At 39.5% G+C, this 23,616-nt stretch overlaps 1 protein-coding gene across 1 annotated transcript in view; it reads right to left on the bottom strand.

Moving 5' to 3' along the window:
- The window catches only part of adcy2b (adenylate cyclase 2b (brain)), a 56,200-nt gene extending 38,299 nt beyond the window's left edge, over positions 1-17,901 (bottom strand). The window contains exons 1-2 of the mRNA XM_079485312.1: positions 17,502-17,901; positions 5,586-5,783 (exon numbers count right to left, since the gene is read on the bottom strand). Of these exons, the coding sequence (XP_079341438.1) occupies positions 5,586-5,783; positions 17,502-17,867 (564 nt within the window). The 5' untranslated portion in view covers positions 17,868-17,901. The remainder of the gene's footprint in view (positions 1-5,585; positions 5,784-17,501) is intronic.
- Between the last annotated feature and the right edge of the window lie 5,715 nt (positions 17,902-23,616).

The raw sequence follows: 23,616 nt of genomic DNA, 5'->3' as shown, positions 1-23,616 counted from the left end.
ATTGTTCCAAAGCAGCTTTACATGAGAAAATACGAAAAGACGAAAAACACAAAAAAGGTCACACACAGCAGGGTACATGGTGTTTATATTACAAGTTAAATTATTCTAGTAAATAATATCTAATAAATGCAATTTCCCGGTGGTTTATTTTACATTAAGCGAATGCTTGGCTGAAAAGATGTGTCTTTAATCTAGATTTAAATTGGGCGAATGTATCTGATCCTCGAATAGTGTCGGGAAGGCTATTCCAGAGTTTTGGTGCTACGTATGAGAAAGCTCGACCCCCTTTTGTGGATTTAATATTCTAGGTGTTGAGTGTGATGGGTTGTAGTGTGATAGAAGCTCTGTTATGTAGGTAGGGGCTAAACCCTTTAAGGCTTTATAAGTGATTAAAAGAACTTTAAAGTCAATACGATACTAAATGGGTAGCCAGTGAAGGGTTGATAAAATTGGGGTTATGTGATCGTATTTTCTGGACCTGGTAATGTAACACTCCCGTCCGTTTCCCTGCCGGTTTTTCCCCATGGACTCATTTGCTATCCCGCACCTGTCTGTCATTTGTATCACGCCGTTTCCCGCACCTGCCAGCGATCATTGTCATCATTTAAGACTATTTATACCCTGTGTTTCCTTTGTTCCCCTGTCGGTTATTGATTGTCGTGTAAAGTCTTGCGTTTCGTGTACCAGTCTGTTCATTAAAGTTACCTGTCTTTTTGTAAAACCTGCATTCTCGTCTGTCTCGTCCGGCACGACACCGTGACAGGTAAGAACTCTGGCAGCTGCCTTCTGAACTAACTGTTGTTTGTTATTCGATGATGCAGAACAACCCGTAAGTAGTGCATTACAGTAGTCAAGTCTCAAGGTCCCAAATGCATGAATAAGCTTCTCTGCGTCAAAAACACTTTTTCCTACGGTGGAAAAAGGCTGTTTTTGTGACATTTGAGATGTGATTTCGAAATGACAGGTTGCTGTCTAATATAACGCCTATATATTTGTTGGAGTAATAGTACATCCTTCAACTTGCAGGTTCTTAACCGAAATATTCAGGTTACGTGTGAGTCTTTGGTCTGATAAGTAATATTTCTGTTTTATTAGAATTTAAAAGAAGGAAATTACAAGTCATCCAATGTTTTATATGTTCTATGCACTCTGCCAATTTGGATCACTGGGAGGAATCATTTGGTCTTGATGAGATATAGCTGAGTATCATCTGCATAGAAGTGGAAGCATGTTTTTTTAATAATGTTTCCAATGGTTAGCATGTATATGGAGAATAGCAAGGGTCCTAGAACCGATTCCTGAGGTAATCCATAATTCACTTGCGTCAGATTTGATGATTCCCAAATCAACAAATTGATGTATGTCTGATAAGTAAGATCTAATCCATTGTAGTGCCTGTCCCTCAATACCGGTTTTATCGTGCAAGTGATCTAGAAGTATGTTATGGTCTACAGTATCGAATGCAGCACTAAGGTCGAGTAGGACTAGGAATACTCCAATAATTGTAATGCTCCTAATTTAAATAACATTTTCAATTATTTTAAAATGATATGTTAAATATTTAAACACTGTATGGACCTCTCCTTTAAATGACAAACAAATAAAGGTTTTCATTATCGCTTTATCAATACAGCTCTGTATAAAGTAATAAAGGTAAAAATCCCTAGTTTACATTTGCCTATTTTTTAAATATGCAACTTCTCAATTTCTTCAATGCCTCTTTTGAGTTTTCGGTGAAGTGTTATGGGGCGACTACAACATACATTTACATTCCTAAGCTTAAACTGCGATAGAAATTATGGGGCTCCAAATGTGTCAAAAATGTGTTGATTGTCTACTGTTATTGCCTGTATTTTATTTGTTTTTGGTATGCATGTACGTAAGTTTCGTATGTATATGTCGTTGTGGAGAGCAGGGAGGGACGAGAGCTGTGAGGGAAAGGCGCCAGGCCGGTCACAAGAGTGATAACGAGTGTCAGATGTGCGTGCACCGGTCTCGCATCTCTCACGGAGGAGCTCAGGAAGCATAAGAGAGGAGCGACAGGAGTGTTTGACGAGAGAGGACCGGGCCCGGACATGTGTTACGTTTGTGTTTATGTTTTATGGTCGGCAGTCTACCATGAGGTGGCTGCCGGTCTTTTACTTCCGTTTTTGTTGTTTATTTGATTTGATTCAAGTTTTGTTGAATGTTCACCGGTTCCTGCCTCGTTCCTTCCTTTTTACGAAACTTTGTTACAGTCGTCATCCCTGTCGTCTCTGTGTATGTCGTCCTCACTGTCGTCTGTATATGTTGTACATCTTTGTCGAAACCATAGATATAAATTACTAGCGCTCCAGGCACTTAGACGTGTCTGCCATCTTGTAACGGTCCATTAACGTCACTCACAGTTGACAAGAATGCCCTAAGGCCGGATTCACATTTCATGTCTAAAACCCAGTGGCGCATCTTTCTCTCTTCAAATGTCCCGCGGTGGGTGCGCGACACTCCGAAAAGTTGATCTATTTAATCTCGATGCTAGAATAATATGAATCTGGCCTAACACTGCGCTTCACAGCCATGGCTGTGAAAACCACGGGGATTCCCTATTAGAACATTTCGTGTCTCATTCGTTTTCTTGAATTTGGGCCAACATATAAAATATGACTTAATGGGTATCTTAATGATATGCTATTTGCAATAACCTAGATGTATTTTCTTTGGATATTAGTTATATATTTACTTGTAAACAATGGCAGATAAACTTTCTATTTGCATCTCAATATTGTGCAAATCATTATATGTATACAAATTATTAAAATATGGCAATTTATTGAAATATTAAAGCACCTACCCCTAACCTTAACCTAAACTTTATGAATAAAAATGAATTTTAATCTATTTTATTGAAAACAAATGTCTTTATGATCTGTCAGGTAAAAGAAAAGTGTTTAAAAGCGTTTTCAGCAAGAGGTGGATTAGAATTCTGGTCTCCTGTGATTTACACCTTTCACCACTGGAGTCACTGTTTAAAATTGTGTCGCTCTTACACTTTCTCCATTCCAATCACATGTTGGTGGGCGGAGTTAGTGAAAATAGTCCCTGCCAACAAGGCGGGCTATTTGTACTCAGTGTAAATAGACACATTAAAGATGTGACATCATGAAACTTTCTTACAGCACACCTGTAGTTTATGCTTTCAATTACACCTTCATCAGATAAAAGAGTTTAACTTTGTCACAAGGATAAAGATTATTATTTTTTACGAGAACCTTAAATAAATAAATATCTAAACCATGAAAAAGTAAACATTAGGGACTACACCTTGTATCAGTGACAGAAACAAAGAGGCATCCACCTTTCTTGCCCTGTCCTTAAAGTGTAAAAGATGATCGACTCGAGTCTTTATTAATTTAAACTGCCTCCTTCACTCTCTCCACTTAACCTGTTCCCCATTGCACTTTTGCGTCTTTAAAAAGGCATTAAATCACAATCTCTGCTAGCACTGAATTGTGGGATACTGGGACCCGAAGGGCTATGAGCTTTCAGGGGCCTTTTTGCCCTCAGGGTGATTGGCGTGCGGTGAGTAAGGTCTTGCCTTTTGTTTCTCTGCCGGCTCGGAGGCTCAATTATGTTCTCTCTTCTGTCCAATGTACAAAGGCCACTGGCTTTTCAATGCTGATTCCAATGGAGAATCTGCTGTGGATTAATGATGCCTGCACTAAAGCGGAACAATGATGTCCTTTCATCTCCACCAGTACCTCGATCCATGTAGGTGACAATGTCCAATACTCTATAGTTTATAGTAAGAACACCTCATGCACATCCAGAAACATCAAGAAACTTTCTAATTAGTGCTTTTCTGCAGTACTTTGAGTCTTAATTAGCTTATTCAGAAAGTCCCAACTCAACTTGTTTTGTCACATGAAGTCATTGATTGTCTGGCCCTCTCTAGAGCTCAAGACCCAGAAGGGAGGTCATCCCACTTGGCAGCCACTCCTGGCAGGAGGCGTTTTTTTTATATCATTAAAAAAACATGGAAGGGGGAATCTTATCTAGCACCACCAATGTGCAGCATCCACCTGGATGATGCAACGGCAGCCATATTGCACCAGAACGCCCACCACACACCAGCTTATTGATAGAGAGGAGACAAAGCCAATTAGTACATATGGGGATGATTAGGAGGCAAATGGGTGAATTTGTCCAGAATGCCAGGGTTAAACCCTACTCTTATTTGAAGGACATCCACAGAGAATCAGGAACTTCGACAAGTTGGGATGTGAACTCTATACTCCTATAACTAGAACAATTTTATAGTTATAATTATCATCTGAAAGCCCCTTAAGACTTTCTTTCAGCCATTGAGATGAATAGGCATGCTAATACACAGTTTCTTCTGGCACTAAAGGCTTGCTCGGGCCAACTGGCAGCACCCAAACCATACCCAGATAACACAGGAACGTCACTATGACATCTGCTAAAATCTGGGAAATATGCTGTGTAAAAAAATAATAATAAACGTCTTAGAATATGCAGTTTTACATACATTTTAAGGCCCTGTCCACATAAACACAGGTATTTACAAAACCACAGCTTTTTCTATGCGGTTTGGCCGTTCGTCCGTAAGCAAATGCAGTGACCGGTCAAAGAGAACTCGTGTCAGGGTGAAGATTTTTAGAAAGGATTTGGCATATTATGTTGGAATGCGTGCATCTATCTCCTTTGTTTCCAGGGTTCTGATTGGCCAACACAGCTTTATGGTTGCCACCTGTTGGTTTGGCATGCTTTTGACAGTGCTTTATAGCATGTTTTTGCGTTTTCATGTGGACGCAGGTTTTTTTTAAATGAAGAGAAAACAATACCCATGTACATGTGGACTAGGCCTAAATTACTGTATCTATATGACTTCTGACAGGGGACGTCACAGAGAGGTATTGCAGATGAGCAAACAATAATAAAAAATAAGTCTTGCAGACATATACTGTATGTTCTATCAGGAATAAAAATCAACCATCTTTTTTGGCTGAGCTTCTCAGGTTTATATATAGAGCTGTTTATTAAGGATGACTGAATCGTGGATGTTCTGCCATGCCGTTGGTGGCGGATTGGTTGATTGCACCTCCCCAACCCAACACATCAAAAAAGCAAACGTTAAGAGCCTTGCAAGCCTGTTTAATACCTGATTTACGATTTCAGGGGCAGACAAAAATAGTGTAAATTGTCATAATTATGGCAAAACGGGCATTTTTGCTGAAGCCATGCCGCAGCTGTTAGCCAGACTAACGTGTTAAGTGGGGTTCAATGAACTAATGAATGATTCAGTGCGCCGAGCAGCTTGTGCGCTAAAATTCATGAATTACTGTGCAAATGACTGAGGGAAAATGACACCGCACGCTGAATATCTGCATGATTGTGCTGGGTTTTCAATGGCGCTGCTAGCGCTTCCATCAAAGCAATTTCCGTATGTTTATGCGATTCTGACAGACGTCACATTTTATGCATGGCAAAATTTTCTTTTGATTCTGCATGCACGGGTACAAATAAAGATACATTTGAAACCGACAGATACTGAGAGCAATTAAAAAGTGCTGTCGCTCAAGTCTCACCTGGTCCCACGGACAGATGATCCCGCCGTAGAACATGAAGAGGTAACCCATGGCAACCAGACAGCCCCAGATAAGCAGGGAAAAGAGGCGAAGAAGCTTTTTGAACACGGACTCTATGCACACAAGGATGAAGATGGTGAAGAAAATGGCCAGAGTCGTGGGCACAGCGATGATGAAGGCCATGTGGTCCTCCATGTCCTGTAGCAATATAAGAAAAGGTTCATTGGTTATTCATTGAGCCTTTTACTAGCATAGGAATTGAAATGGAACAAAGGACAAGCAGACAAGATATACTCACAATTTACATGTATAAAACATTATGCGTTTTAGACATTGTATATTAGACAGTAGAGACATACTGATCTATGACTTAACTTCCTTTTAAACAAGAGGAACATTTATAGCTCAGTGGTGGGTTGGTAACTTACTGAATGTGTAAGACATGCGCTCTCACAAGACAGTCAGACCTGTATAGAGTCTACTACTGTATAATAGCCATCCAAAAAAACATTCACCTATACATACATTTGTGTATGATGTTTTTTTCTAGTTTTTACTGGTGGAATTCACGGTGGCTGCTGATAGTATCATTTACAGTATGTGTTGTATTTTAGACCAGATTGAATAAAGGAGTTATGCAAATGAAATATCAGCACAAACATACCCAAATAATTAGTTCTGAACACAATTTGCATAGAACAATTCTTCTGCTTGCAGGCTGCTAAAAAGTGCTGGTTGAGGAGGATGCAGCAGACTACCGCAATTAGTTTTTTCTTGCTGGAACTGGGACTGCTTTATAGCGCCTTGAAAGTCTATCTCAAAGCGCTTTACAGGTAAAATTCAGTACAAAACAATCCAAAATTATAAAATTGAACTATAAACGTATACCACATAAATATCAAATACAAAAAATCAAGTAAAAGCTACCATAAAAAAAGATGTTTTAAGACGAGATTTAAAAGTGCTTAGCTATTGATACTGCCTTATTCGGAAAAGCATTCCATAATCTTGAAGCTAATGAAGAGAAAGCCCTATCACCCATCGATCTCAACCGGGTTGATGGAATAGTTACAAGACCAGTTTTTGAGGAGCAAAGGTCATGCACTAGAGGATAGGGAATTTGTTTAGGGTAGCTTTAGAGATCCCAGCCAACGACACATTACGACACAGGGGTCCCCAAATTGATCCCTGAGGGACTCCAGATTTCACAGCACCAACCATAGTCCTAAAACCACTCATTGCAACAAGCTGTGTACGATCGGTGAGATAAGACTAAAACAAATTAAGAGCAGTACCAGATACCCCAAAGACATTTTCTGGATGAGTAATTAAAACAGAGTGATCTACCGTATCAAAATCTGAACTCAGTTCAAGGAGTATCAAAACTGGAAGGCAGCCACTATTTAGAATTAACATTGGATCTCCAGAGATCTTAAAAAAATCATAGATTGGATATGGGCGAAAATCGCATGGTTTCCAAAGTCAACATTCAACTTTTTTGGAACAGGAGTGACTGTTTCATTAAAACAGCTATTTTAAAAGCTGATGGCACTACCCCAGAACAAAGGGACCTAATTTATAATAGTCAAAACAACTGGACACAAAAAAGGAAATCATGATGGAAACAAGCCTGTGGGTATAGGATCAAGAAATGAAGTGGCTGCTTTCTTCTGAGAAACTTCCCTCTTAAAGAGTATGGGTGTCAATTGTACAGAAACTTGAAAAAGTAATACCAGAATAGTATGAAATATTCACATAAGACGACAATGATGAAGTAGAAGCACAAAAACTCAAGGAACTTATTACTTTGATGTGTTGAGGCAACATTATCTGAGCAGCTATTATAATTCAGCTTCAGTTTGTTAAAACAATCAAATAATTGTCTCGGATTTCTTTTATTGTAGCTAATGATCACATAAGTAATCTGATCTGGCATCAACGCTTCTATGTGGGACAGGTAGTAAGTTTGATTGGGAAATGTGGGACAGCAGTGAAAGCTGATGTAACGGTATGAAAACATGTTTTGTTACTTTATTTTTTTTCAATATTTCTCTACCTTTCAGCTCGTACAATGTATTTGTCATTGAGTCCATTCCAACAACAACATGAAATATTATTTTTACCAAAACTTCCTTTCACTTTCAGTGCCAGTGTCCATATCAAAGCAAAACCATATCATATTGTCAGAAGGGATCCACATCAAAATACTTAACAACTCTTTATTTTATTAAAATCACACTGGAGACCCACAAAATTCTGTATTGTAAACAGCAGGAAATTCTCATTTGGATTATGCTTCATAAACTGCTAACGTGTAAGGTCATGAAAACGCGTAAAATGGTTTTCTTTTATCGGGAAAGGTCATAAGCAAAAGCGTAAGCATTTTTAAAACGCTCAGCAGAGATGGTGACTCTGCACGCGAGAGACCTGACAAGTCTCAAATTTCAATGTAAACTTGGTTTTCTGCGTAGCCTGTTTATTGACATGCATGTAAACACAAGAAAACAGGTTTATTTTGTAAGCTGATGATTTCATGCATTTAAAGGCATTCATTGTTTTCACATATTATTTTGTTTGATTTTTGTTTCAAATTTAAATTAGCTTTACTGCTAAGTTGGTTTCTGACATAGGAGTTTCACTATCTGGTCTGTGTTTCCCCTGTCTGATGTGGACTTTATGTTTTGAAGTTATTTAAAGTACTTTTGCACCTTGTTTCTTTGTGTTTTCATTTTGTTGTACTTTGTGTTTTCAACTTAAGATTTGCAAAGTCAAAATCCATGCAAAGTTTTGATACAAAAGGTAAAGCTCAAGGTTAACAAGCATCCCAATAGTAACACCTCAAATCTATGAGGGCTGCAAAATATCAAAATTATTAAAAGTTTGAAAATATGCATAATGCAATATATGTAAGAATATCACAGTTAGAACAATTTATTACATTCTAATTGAAGACTATAAGACACATTCGCTGACGAACTGTTCAATAAGATGAAAAACATCTAAAAATATATTAATAATATGAATAATTTTAATTTCATGTTGACTTTAACCAGGGGACAAGAAACTCTGTGTATATAATATCTGCATGCCAATGTGACCTTTCATGAAGTCTCTTTCTACCTGCAGCTCCTCTTTCGTTCTGTGTGTCACTGTACACGTGTAGCAGAGAGACTGATCATCTGCTGCTGACTGCTAGAAACAGACAGGGCTTTTGCAATATGCAGTCAGAATAAAGAATTTTAATAACTACAATATTTATGTAGATTTTATTGAAGATTACACACACCAGAGTGATCTTTTAAATTGTTTTTATTGTGGTTTGCAGTGAAGAAAGACGGCCAGTTCTGCAGTTTATGTACAGGGTTATATTGAAGCTTCTGTTTATTGTATTGCAATACTGCAGCTTTAATGACTGAACGTCATTATTTACGATCGTTTCCTTCTTTGAAGCTCTAAAGTTGTGCTTGAAAAGGTGTGTTTTTGTCCCCAGTTAGTATAATATTATTCATTATATAATATTTTCATTTTGTTTGCGCTATTCCTTTAAGCTAGCAGTTGTTTATTTGAGGTGTGCTGGAAGATGTAGTGAGCTGAGGCATCTTTGTTTTTGATGCCTGTGTGTGTTGTGAATGATGAAAGAGTTGAGGGAGCCAAGTCCTAGTAATATACAGTGGTACAAGCATTATGAGTCACCAGCCATTACGGAGACACCCCAGGGAGTACTACAAATTCAAGGAAACACTGGCACACAGATTGAATTTCAATGAACCGGTGAGGAACACACCCTCTCGCTTCCCATCCAACCCAGATGGAGCGAACATGCACCTTTTTAATAGATTTACACTAGATTATTTTACTGAGGAAAATGTGAGAGGTGCTTGCCCGTGTAATTAAAGTCACCAGCCACCCAAGTTTCTATCATATTTTGGTCCCTAGACCCGACTCGGATCCCTCCCTTAATCTACTGTAGGTATTCCATTTTTTTCAGTAGAATTTGCAGTTAAAGGGATAGTTCACCCAAAAATGAAAAATGATGTAATCATCTTCATGACACAACAAACCCTGTATGACTTCTGCAGAACACAAAAGAAGATATTTTGAAGAACGTTGTTAAACAAACCACATTGACCACATTGACTTTAACTGTATGGACACATTTCTCAAATATATATTTCTGTTATAACAGAAATTTGTGTCCCACAAGTTATATGCAAGTGTATAATTTGGTTTACAAGTGTCTGTTTAGATCCATGACCTTATAGACCGTTTCATCGGACGTGTGCGCTTGTGATACGCCAGTCGTCTCAACCCAGGTTGGGGCGGGCAAAGAAATTGTCACTTTAGTTGCGGGGCCGGTCTTTAAAAACATGCATGCAATTCCCTATAGCCTGTATTGAATATTTGGGAATATATTTTTTCATATGACACAATACAATACAGAAGCAACGTAACTTTCCTGATGTCCCCAAACCAAACGCGAAAGCGCCAAACAGCTCCCGCCGCCAGCCACAACAACAAAGCAAAGTGAGAAATAAATGTGAAGATGGAAGACGAGGTGCGGGAGAATTTACATCATTAAAAGAAAAGAAGGTCAAGCTGCTAAATCTACTGTTTGAGACCGGTTCTCAGAAATACAGTAGTTGCAGCAGGAGACAACAGCAGTATATTGGCTATGTGAAATACAAGTTTCTTTGATTCATAAGGTTATGCTGTTGCCAGTTTACAGGGCGACGTACTCTAATGGCCAAGCACTTTTAGTATATATATGTATATATATATATATATATATATATATATATATATATATATATATATATATATATAGACATACATACTGTATATGGCTATACTGGCCACACTTTAAATAGCCTGGATGTGTTTTGGATAAAAGCAACTGCCTAATGTATGTATAAACGTATCTCATTTTCTCCCCTTTGAAATTTCCCGGGCATAAACATATAATCATAATGTCTACATCAAAGTCTAGATAACACACCGGCTCGCACGCCTTCACGCACACACACAGAGGGCTGAATGTACATTTAAGCCCATTCAAGTCCATTTCGCAGAAGTCACAATGGGAGAGAGCCGCACACACGGGGGTGCTTTGTTACAGCTGTGTCCTTTCCATAGCCACTTCCTGTTCCATTCCACCGAACATCTCAGTCTGATGCCAGTTTGGGGATTGAGTTTGTGTAACTCTGTTTTGTACGGTTTTTGCAGCCAGCATTGTAGACTCGCTGATGTGTCAAGAAACTTGCCGCTTATTGTCAGCACAATGCAAACCTACATCCTGGCCACATAGTCATGCATTTTTAACTCCGAAAACACTTTGCGTTGCTTCTGCACAGGATGACAGTATTAAAAAGAATGGTACAATGTCACATGTGGTTTTGTAATGGATTTATATATTTTACAGCTGTGATTTTGTATTTCGACATCTATGCCACACAAAGTATGAATGTTGCATTACTGGATTAGATTAGCTTGCAGTTTATTTGACTGTACATGCACTTAAAGGCTACTTATTTAAGAAAATGCCCTTATGTGTCAGAGTTAGGTTCAAGCTTGGTACCTTATAATTACAAAGTAATGAGATAGTATGTACCGGTAGAACAGGACTGTAAAACAAGGTGATAATTAAACTTACAATCAAGTGGTTCATTTTAAGCAACTCTGCTGGTCAAATGTGAATGGACTATAGTTAATGTGATGAACTGCACCTGTGGTTACAAAGATATTTTTAACTACAATTTTTCAACCTGTAAATAGGAACTTTCCAGGCAGCAACACATTATCTACGAATGACCTAAACCTTAAAGGTGCAGCAGACGCCACTTGGTGTAGCTTTAGTTTCCATGTTTTGGAGCCACTGTTCATCCCTTGAGTTGTTAAATATAATATTCTGTCCTGCAATTATCTGGTTCAAAACCTGTAAATGACACTTTATTCTGTGGAATTTTGAGACATGTCAATGGGACCCATTATCGTTTGGTTACCAACGCTCTTCAAAATATCATCTATTGTGTTCTGCAGGAGAAAGAAAGCCGTACAGGTTTGAAATGACGTGAGGGTGAGTAAATGATAAACACAGTTTATTTTTGGGTGAACTTTAAGAAAAGAGCATGATTGGTGTCATTTTCCTTACATACTTTGAAAATGTTAAGCTATTTTTTACGTACTGACTGTAAGGCACTAAATGACCTGACAAAAAGTTAAAATAATGTGTGCTCTTCGAGCCGTAGCGCAGGTAAATGATGCGTTCAATTAACACTAATGTTGTGGTTTATCCGCCACACGTTTTTAATGAACTCTCAACCTAATTTCAAGGCCAAGATACATTTATAAAGATGCTGTGAAGTGTGTAGTTGAGTGCACAGCTTTATTTGCTTAACTGAATTTAACTAAGAAAGTGTGAGTGAATATTAATGATGGCATGGAAAGCTCATCTCAGTGTGATGATCAACCTGCATGTTTTCTTCATCTCACTCAACATTATTATACTTCTGCCTCATTTCTCGTGTTTTCTACGGGACCTGTCGGACCCCCACCTTGACCTCATGCCGTTACCGCGCCCACATTGGTAAAGAACGTCATTTTTTTGTTATTTTTTACAGACTTTGGACGTAGAATAATAAATAAAGCAGCACCCGGCTGCCAGAAAATGTATATTTTATTTTTTAAATACGATCGTATTACAGAGAATGACAGCAACAAATATTATTTCACTGTTTATTTCTGTCAATCCAGCTGACAGAAAATGTCTGTTTTTTAACAGATTTTTTTGTTGACAGTGCATCTCTCCAATAAAGACACTAAGCAAACAATTCTGGTGCTTTCAAGGGTGGGCTAAATGGAAAATGTGTTTGTTGTTGTAACTGAAGCTCTTTTGGGGTTTAGGTCTGTTGCTTTTGGCAGAATAGTCAATACTAAGATGGATTCACTTTGATGTTACATGTACATAAAAGTACAAAAAATAAATCAAGTTTCGGTGTTATCCCCAAATACACATACACATGATGATATTAGACACTAACATTAATGGTGTTACGGACACACAAGACACGGAGATCGGAATATGCAAAATGGAGGATTTATTAACAGGATACTTAAACTGGAGAAAAACACTGGAGTCAGGAGACGATGGAGATGACGGAGATGTCGGAGATGACGGAGACGGAAGAGAATCCTGCTTCAGATAGGGAGATAGTTAGAGTCCTTGTAGTCTGTGTAGCATTAACGAGACCGGACGGTGACTGTGTGTTCGCATGCTGGTTAAATGCTGATGGTGATGAGGTGATGATGATCTTCAGGTGCAGGATGATTAATACTCTGGAGAGTTTGCGTGTGGTGCTTGAGAGAGGTTGGAATCTGGTGTGCTTGTGACATTACCCCCCCCTCCACGGCCCGCTCCTGAGGGCCGAGGACCCCGACGACGTGGTGGTCGACCTCTACCTCAGGGTGCTGGTCGATCCGGATGTACTGCATGAAAGGCTTCAAGCAAATTGTGGTCAAGTATGTCGTTTCTAGTCACCCATGAGCGTTCCTCAGGGCCGTATCCTTCCCAATCCACTAAGTATTCGAGCACACCACCGCGTCGCCGGGAGTCAAAGATATCCTTCACCAGGTAGGCTGTTCCGTCTTCCAAGATGAGTGCAAGGGGGGGCTCCGGGGTGGTGTCGGACTCTGGGGAAACAGAAACAGAAGGGTGGTGAGGTTTTAGTAGTGATAGGTGGAATGAATCCGGTAGTGTGGTGGAAGTTGGAGTTTGTAGGTGACAGGATTGATCTGCTGGACGATGTGAAATGGGCCAATGAACCTGGGACTCAGCTTCTTACAGGGCTGACGTAGGTGGATGTCCCGAGTGGACAGCCAGACCTTCTGCCCTACTTGGAATGATGGAGCTTTAGAACGGCGAAGGTCGGCTGTCATCCTACGTCTGCGAAGTGCGCGTTGCAATTGTTGGTGTGCTGAGTCCCAGACCCTCTCACTCTCCCGGAACCAGTAATCGACCGCTGGTACATCAGATGTTTCTCCGTACCAGGGAAACAGTGGAGGTTCATTTGTTTTAGAGACGGAATGATGGCACTCACCAGTGGACGAGGAGGACGGACAGTATAGACATAGACACTGAGTCGGCCTTCTCTGCCGCTCAGCCATGGTCAGTCGGGAACTATCCACTTGCATGGGTTCGTGGGCTGGTTCTGGATGACTGACACTCTCTGGTCGGCGAGGAGATGGGAAGCAGAACGACTGGCCCTGGTGTTCTTCTTCACACGACTGCATACGAGTAGCGAAGCGTATGGAGAGTTGAATGAAGCGTTTGCCGTAGGCTGATGGTATCCTCGTATGCAGCGAGATGCAACCGCACCTGAGGATCCAATCCTTGACGATAAGTGGTCAGGAGAGCATGCTCATTCCACCCGCTGGAAGCAGCTAAGGTGCGAAACTGGATTGCATATTCGGTGATAGACTTTGTACCTTGTTTCAGATGATATAACTGCTCTCCGATTGCCGAATCCCAGGAAGGTTTACCGAAAACTTCTTTAAAGTGGGCGATGAAGTCGGAAAGAGATTGGGTAAGCCGGATATTTTGAGACCAGAGGGGTTCTGCCCACCAGAGAGCTTTATCAGACAGTTGGGATATGATGAAGGCCACTTTCGATCGTTCCGTGGGATAAAGGTGCGGTTGCATCTCCAGGACCAGCGAGCATTGAAGCAGAAACCCGTTGCTATCCTCCGCCGAACCAGAGAAGGGCGCCGGTTTGGCCATGGGACTGGCGTTTACCGGAGGCGAAAGTGAAGCGGTGGTCCTGCTTGTGGTGCCCGTTGGTGCTGGTGTGGTTAATGTCTGACGGAGAATGTCGACCAACTCCTGAAATGGATCCGGGGCACTCATGCCGATATTCTGTAATGGTCCGGTCTTCTGTTACGGACACACAAGACACGGAGATCAGAATATGCAAAATGGAGGATTTATTAACAAGATACTTAAACTGGAGAAAAACACTGGAGTCAGGAGACGATGGAGACGACGGAGACGTCGGAGACGACGGAGATGACGGAGACGGAAGAGAATCCTGCTTCAGGTAGGGAGATAGTTAGAGTCCTTGTTGTCTGTGTAGCTTTAACGAGGCCGGACGGTGACTGTGTGTTCGCGTGCTGCTTAAATGCTGATGGTGATGAGGTGATGATGATCTTCAGGTGCAGGATGATTAATACTCTGGAGAGTTTGCGTGTGGTGCTTGAGAGAGGTTGGAATCTGGTGTGCTTGTGACAAATGGCAATCGGGCAACTGTTTAAAAACAGACAAATGATCAGGGACGACATATCCTGTCAATCAAAAGAGGACCGAAAAATGCTATGAATGTGTGCTCTGTATATGGAATATGTTTGATGTTCAATATTAATAGTCGGTTAAGAAATATTTATTTAGTCTCCACATCAGTATCGACAGATATCGGTATAGAAATTTTGTATCGGTGCATCTCTATACAAAATCATCCACAATACAAATATTGTGTCATGTTTTAAATTCTGTCTAAATACTGAAACTGTGGTGGCTTTTCACATCAATGGATTTGTTTAAAAGGAAACATGTATAGCGCACTATTGCTTGCACCCTGACTAATGTGGTGAACTTTTGTTCTTGTTTTGAAATATGTTATCTTGGGATTCCACCAGCAGCTCATTAATCTTGAATCAGCCAGGACAGAACAGTGCAACACACTCACTAAAACGATTTGCTGTGACAAAACAAGATAAGGACAAGGCAGGACTTCCTGTCCAGACCGAGAAGGATTGGAATTGAAATGAAACAAAAAGGCAGGCCGGACGGCGAAACCGTGATAACTCAACGTTTGTGTTTTGTGACATTTTTTGGCCCCATTAGCTATTCCGTGTGAAGCAGGCTGCTGTTACCAAGATAAGAGCCTTGACACGTCCAAACAACATTGCCACATCCAAACCGCAGGAGCGTGGCCACACATGCACATTCTTTATTTTCTGTTTTATTCATATACTGTACATTCTAGGCTGTTAGAAAAGTGAACTATTTATATATGTATCTATAGGGCAGGGACGTCTGTAAGGTGTCTGCTAAAGATCAAGATATCCTGAAAACTTCTGTTGTGTAAAATGATCTTTGAATATATCTTCGAAACGGCCGTTTTATATGCATTCTAAATAATAAATATCTTACGGAGATCTTCTTGATGTCTATATGACATTGCAGATCAGCAAATAAAAAAATCACTAAAATAAAATTAACAGAATTTGACTGTTTTTTTTACATATTTGTTATGTATTTTTGAAGTACGCTAAAAAAAGGAAAACCACAGAAAAAGACTGCACAGTTACAAGAAAAACGGGGGAAACAATTTAATATACGACATATCCTTGTATCTTGTAATTTTACAGGATTTTTTAACAGTATACTTCTGTTTCTTAAGTTTACAGAATTCTTTTTACAGTGAGCGTCTTGAAGATGTGAATGCAAACATCAAATGATATTTGAAGGAATGAAGGAATTTGTAGCACTTTTACGATATTTTACACTTTTACACTAAGTCATTGCTAAAGTCATATCCACAGTCTCATAAAAAAACACCAATACTACGAACTTTATCTTGCTAAACCCTTTCAAAAACTGACACTTTCTCTCTTCAAATAAATTAATACATTTACATTGCACACATGCATTTGCCAGTCGCATTTTTCCAAAATGACTTACAGTGCACTTTTTGACTGGGAATGGAACCCATGACCTTTCTGCAGCTACCGCAATGTTTTTTAGTATCTGTTGAGTTATTTACGACTTTCTGCAAGGAGTGTTTTTTTAAACAGTGTCGGAAAATACTTTTTTTGCGTGATGTTGCTACATTCACGCCACTAAGTGTCCAAGACCTCTTCCATATCACCCAGCGCACCATGAAGCAAAAAATGGCTTTGTGTGTGATTCTTTAAGTGCACGCACAGTTCAAGTGAATCAACGGCAATAATCTCCGAAATGCCATTACACATAAACACAGACAACTGAGCATCTGGTGAGAGAGAGAGAGCACGAGAGAAGGAGTGGAACAGCGGGTGTAAATGAGAAGGTTGCAAGAGTTCAGCTCTCAGAAATGTCTCTCTCGCCACTGAGATTCACACAATCTGCCGAAGAGAAAAATAGACGGAAAGTGCTGCAGTCCAGACAAGAGCAAAACGTTGTAAACCCATTCCTGTTTTTAACATAAAAACAATCTGTGCAAATAAATTGGACATTTTTTTATGTTGCTCTCTACCGGTGGGTCACAGGTCTGTTTTGATTGGCCGCAGACAGCAATACAGAAATGCAAGGAGTGAAATAATAAAAAGTGACAAAATATTAAGTCTTATCCATTTTTAAAAACTGAAAGAAAATGCTGGCGAAAACACTTCCTTCACTTCATAGAGGCAAGTTAGACTTGACACTTTTTTGAGGTTTCTCACATGGATGCCATTAAGGAACCATTTTTAAGAACGGTTTACTCCTATAAGAGCCATTTCTTTGTTACTTTTTATAGTCTAAAGAACCTTTCGTGAAACATCTGATGGTAAAGGGTCCTCATGGGACCCTTCAGTCAAAAATGGCTCTTCTATATGGCATCTTTGAACATGGACAGCTTGACATGAACAACACTAGAAAACCACGAGTACACGACTCAGCAACAACTTCCTCACAACACAGATAAACATCTTTGTCAACTGCACTACATCTCATTTACTGAAATGCCATCAAATTAATAAACAATGTAAAACATGGCATCTCGAAATACTGGTTTGAGAGCCACCGCTTTGAGAACAACTGCCCTGAGAGATCAACACACGCCAGATGAGAAAACAAGCATCGCCAGAAAGAGAAGTACAAAGTGGATGAAACAAGCAGACTCTCACCAATCCAGACGCAAAGAACACGATGAGCAGAGATAGGCACGCTCCCATGACGATGAGGAGCAGGAACAAAATGAGGGGATGCTGCTGGCTCATACGGTAGTACGACTCATACACCCAGTCTGGAGACTTCAGCCCCCCGGGTGAAACCACCATGTCCTCTGGACCCTCCAGCAGGTACGCTCTCTGCTTCTGGAACATGGGGTCCGAGCCGACCCAGTCGCTCCCCGCCAAGCCTTCGTCTTCCTCTTCTTCCTCCTGGTCTTGCCGTTCGGGCTCGTCCTCTTCTGGAAGAGTGCTCAGCTGCAGCGGGTGGGACAGACGGGTCCCGCGCCAGGGCAGGAGGGAGAGCGCTGCCGTACGCAGCATTCTCCAGCCAACATGTTGAACTGAGCAGCGGAGAGAGACTGAGCCACGCACGAGAGAGCTTGAGAGGAGGAGGAGAGAGAGAGAGAGAAAGAGAGGAGGAGAGAGAGAGAGAGAGAGAGAGAGAGGGAAACACGAGGGTTTGTTTGACAGCGAGAGAGCGCAAGCCAGAGTAATAACGTTTGTGAAGTGTGTCCGAGAGAGAGAGAGAGAGAGAGAGAGAGAGAGAGAGAGAGAGAGAGAGAGAGAGAAGAGAAAGTCTTTGAAAGAATTTAAGAGGAAAGGGATTGGTTGGTCCGACTAAAACAAGCAGTCATAGATCTCTGTGCTATTGTGAGGTGTTTGGTAAGTTAAATATGAGCTTGTTAGTTTCTCTTTTATAGCACAGCAGACCTCCTTAACTTTATTTCTTAAAACCGCATTCCACAATTTCTTTTGGTTTAAATTACATACGGTACATAAACAATCGGTGTTCAAAACAGAATTTTTTTAAAATGAAGAATTGTGGGACATTGAAGGCAGTGGAGGATACATCTATGCTGCCTTCAAAAAACGTCCTGATGGAGGTATCTCAGGAGAGTAGTAAAGCAAACATTGGATTCGGATGTGTCTTGATGCCTTCCTACCTTGAAATGCTGCCTACGAAGCACCATTTTAGAGCTTTCGGACGCAGCCTTGGCCATTTCTCAATATACGTTCTTCAGCAGCCTTGTGTCCTTGTGTTCTCGCTCTATGTCATCAATAACCGTCAAAGTCAGGTTCCAGTACTCAAGAACGCAAGAACAGTGAAAGCATGAAAGTACCCGGCATGTGTTCTCGATTTCAAGGATGCATACAAAATGTAAAATATGCTGGTATACACAAACTGAAATAGTTTGGTTTTGGCAGAACGTGTTTCAGATTGCAGAGTTTGGTTTCTTTGAAAGCCCTTTTGGGACATTGCTGGGATCTCCTCTGTGTGAGAAAATAAAAAGAAACAGGAGACTTAAAATATTGTCCATTGTTTTTTAAGGGAAACAATATATTTTAAAGGCAAGCCTTGTGATATTTCTTTCCTATGGGGAGAGAGATTTACAATAAGCACAACACAGAGCAACAATGAGTAAAGAACGAAGAAAGGAAACAGGAACTATAATAACACTTCCTTGAATGTGCTTGAATGGGTTTAAATTTCACAAAATAAGCTCAAAATATTCACCCTTGTTTTACACACAACTGTTGTTTTACATTAAAATACATTTATTAACCAACTGGATTAATTTGTATTACTTTTATGATGGCATTTATTAAGGATGTACATGCTTTTTGGAGCTTCAACAAATTAAGACTACATAATCTAAATGTTTTTTTAATATAAAACTCTTCTTTGGCTTAAAAAATAAGTCAATATATTAAGAATGGCATGATGGTCAGTAAATTATCACTAATGTTATTGTAAATGCATAAACTAACATAAACTCAATATAGTTTTTTCAGCATTTATAATTTTTTTGTTAATGTAGTTATGTCAATGCAACTATTCATATTAGTTCATGGCGCATTAACTAATGTTAAAATTTAAAGAGTTTTATTAGCAAAAAATGTTTTGTTATCGTGTGGTTTTTTTTTTTAATTATGTTTAAATAAACTAGCGGCAGGTTAATATTGCAAATGCATAATAACAATATGAGTTATCTGTTTTTGCAAATTAACTCAAAAACAGTCGTTAATACAGAAATGAACATGAACATTAACAAATGCAATGCTGTAGAAGTGCTGTTTATGTTTATGCATCACGTTAACAAATACAACCGTACTGAATCTTCATTTTCAAGTGAACATTTCAGTTAACCCGAGGTTGTTTCAGGAAGAGTGTTTCTTTAATAAATAAATTCTCTCGCATACCCACCCTTGCTCTAAAAACCCATTGCCACCACATTGCCACTGTCCTATATACAGAATACAAATACACATTTGCTTAGTTTCCCCAGCAAAAGTTCAGAAGAACTTAATCATGAAGCTGATATGCTGAGGTGGATTTTCCTGTTGATAACTCGGGCTGTTTCAACACCATGTAGTCTTTTTGTTCAGATGAAATAAAGGAGCATGCCGAACGGTGAACATTTAAAAATGAGCACAAAAGGCCCTTGTTAAGCATCTCTACAGTACAGCACAGTTCACCTAATGGCTGAACATACAGTATGCTTGTAATGTTTCATGGTGTTTTCATAAAGGAAGAAAATCTGATTTTAAAATGTTTCAAAAATCGGGTTCTTTTATAGTGCATTCCAATTCATATCAATAAACTGCAGTTGGTTTGTTAACATTTAATTTAAGCCATAATAACAAAAAATACAGCTAATTAACACAATAAAAACATGATTTTGAGTTAACTCATTTTGGAACCGAACTCTTCAAATATACTTGTATTGGAGAACTTTAGAGTTTGTTCACTGTGAACTGTAAATTGTTTTGTGAGACGGAATTATTTCTGACAGGCTTGAACATCTAACTTCTCGTGATCTTAATACTTAAGTCTCTTCTCGAGCCTTCCATCTCAGCTATAATCTGTCTGAAGAGACTCTTATCTGCAAGGACACACTGCAGGCACTTCAGAAAGCGCAATCCAGAATATCATAAGAGACATTACCAGTCACTGCACGAAACACCTTCTCCGTATGGACACAAACCTCCCATGATAGCTTCAAGGTCAATGAAGCCAACCTATTTTAGGATCCACGCAAACGACAACTACAGGTCTACAGTTCAAAAGCCCACCATATTGTTGAACAGGCAAAATGCTGAGAGACAATCTGAGCATTTGATTGTTGGGTTTAGGCCATTTTGGAAAGTAAAAGAGGTACGTGTCTCCAGTCTTCTCAGGAAAGGGCCAGAATTAGACCTCGAGAACTAGACAAACAAAACTAAAGGAAATGGAGAAGGAACAATGTGAAATAAGCTTGGAGGTAATTGGGTGGCTGGAATTTGAAGAACTGGAGTTTTTTCCAACAATGTTTTTGGATTGTTTCTCAAACACCTTTGGAAATTTTGTCATTTTCCGGTATGTGTGCGTGTGTCAGAGCAAAACATCTGCAGAATAGGGGGTGGGTGCATGACAGAATGGGAGCATGAAGAAAAGAAACTACTTTGTCGGTCTGTGTGCAGAAATATATTTGCCAATGTGTGCACAATGGCACCAATACATAAAAATGTTAAATTGAGCTTAGAAATACTCTCCAGTCATGCGCTCACAGATCACAGGTTTACAGGTCAACTTTACATGCCCTGATTCACTGATTCAAATCTGACCAACTTTAAACTTTTCTACCTTTGTGTAAAAACAAGCCTGACCTCACGGACGAGCGTACGTGCTTTAGACTTTTCTCTGAATTTAGGATGGCGTATTAAATTCCCTTGGTCACTCACTAGCCCTTAATGCCATTAGGTTTGCTCCACTTCATCTCTCTTTCTGATTTCACTCATTTTTGAGACAACATGTTTCTAGTTATTAGCTCATTTAATGCAATTGAACTTCAGCTATGCGTCTGTGTTTTGGATTCTAGATTAACTGTGAGAATATAGAATATAGCAGGATGATGAAAACTACACATAGAAACAACAATATTATAAATATTCTCCTTAAATGCGCTGGAAATAATGTTTCAGAACCACACAATCTCACTGCAATTTACAACTATTTTACTGGATAGATAATTCGTCTTATTCTTACGTATTAGTACGATTTGCTTTTGCGCCAGTGACGTTAGGTATGGGGGCAGGGTTAGGGGTGAGGCTTCAATTTTGTGCTTTTCTAACCGATTGTACATTCACATTGTACGAAATGAAACCGATTAGACACCTCGTAAAATAGTTACAATCTCATTTGTACATTTTAGCACGATTTGCTTTCGCGCCAATGACATTGGGTTTAGGGGTGGGGCTTTAGTAATGGATTTTTTTCTAGTAATCGTATGTAAGGAACTCGAAGCTGAGTAAATGTAGTGATGTAGTGTACTAGTGAAGTTTCCCTTTAACATATTCAGAATAGTGGTAAAACTAATTGGATTCTCTCAAAACTATAGTTTCTTGACTCTTTCCGCCCCTCCTGTCACCGATACTCAGTTACAACACTGATGGAAATTCTGGATGGGTAGCGGTTATGTTTAACGTATAATTGGTGTGTCATCAGTTCATTGGCTGTTTTTTCTTGTTTTATCCCCGGAGCCCAAATCACACACAGATTTTTTAAGTCTAATCTTTGTTAACACGCACTGACAGATAAGACCTTTCCAATAAATCTTAAATGATAGGACAGAATAGTTGCTATTTAATTCTCTCCATCATTGTTTGGTTCATTACTCCATTGTCAGAGGAAAATGAATTGCAGGAGACAAAAGCATTCAGAGTCCAACCTGAACTCGTTTCTCACCAAAAAACCAACTGTTCTCTTTTCATAAAACAAGCTTGACCATAAAACATAATCAACGTTCGCAAATAGACGTGATAGCGGACTGGAGAAAGTACATTTATACCAATTATACAAATGGTTTCCAGGAGCTTCCTCGTGTCATGAAAACAGCCGTACGTGAGGGAACCTTGAACTTGTGCTTTGCAAGCAACTGACAAAGAACTTCAACAACACAAATCCTTTGTGTATACTTGTACTTACATCCTAGGAAACATGGAAAGCTGCAAGTTTCTGATGGCACACATTTATGATTGATGTTATTTAGGAGTTATGGTTTTGCGTTCCGATGAGTTTATTTCTAGAGGGGGTCTGTGCTAGAAATCTGATGTTCATCTATGCTATTTACAGCTTGTGCTGCAATGGATACAATGTTTAATGAAGTGTGAGGGTAAAGCTGTTTTAAATGCATTGCCTTGCTGAAAGGAGGCCGAATGTATCTGTAGAAATAGCACCCTTTCAAAAATCTTCCAAATATGGCGCCAGAAATAGCAACACATATTTTATGCCTCAGCAATCTCAGTTTCACAGGGGTTCATTACTGCTTGAGCTGCTGAGAGGTGTTTTGGAGAAGACTTTGATTCTCTCGGTTTCCTCCTTCATCTCTTCCATATCAGCACAAGGCCAATACATCTGTCCTGTTTGTTTGACTATCATCTCTTTGGACCTTCTCCAAACATCGTATCTGAGAGGAAGCAGTGATTCTTATCAACTTTACACCTCACGCATTCTTGGCATTTCCGGCGTATAGCACACTTTCAGTTGCATGCTTAAAATATCAGGCGGCTTCCTGAGAATAAATGAATATAAATAAAGCACGGTACACTGTAACCTTTACAACAAAGTATTACTGTGGTATTTTAAAGAATACAACGGTATTCTCGAAGTAAATGCCAAAATGTGGTGATTTTCCATAACAACTTGATTTCTGGCACATTCCTCGTATGCATACTGTATATATTTTTGATTATCAAACTATTACAGTTTAATTTTAGTGATAGTACATGTAGTGACTGTGGTTTTATGGAGCAACTGGTTACAATGGTAAATGTTGAATTGGCATTTGAAGTTTGGCTTTACAGTGATGCAATATTGATGTGCAAGGCCGCCAGTAAAATATTTGCTGCAAAATATTACTACACAGGGTCAACAAAGAGTAAAGAAAGCATAGATACGGGGTAAGATTATGGTTGTGTGTGCTATCTGAGTCATCTGAGCAACGATCTGAACTGTTTTAACGTTTGATCAAACTTTTTTATATTTGAAAATTGTGTCAAATTCTCAAGTGTAAAGTAAAAATCGGTGTAT

The sequence above is a fragment of the Barbatula barbatula genome, assembly GCF_947034865.1.
Source record: "Barbatula barbatula genome assembly, chromosome: 21".
Classification (NCBI taxonomy): domain Eukaryota; kingdom Metazoa; phylum Chordata; class Actinopteri; order Cypriniformes; family Nemacheilidae; genus Barbatula; species Barbatula barbatula.
This window is presented reverse-complemented; position numbering and strand designations above follow the sequence as displayed.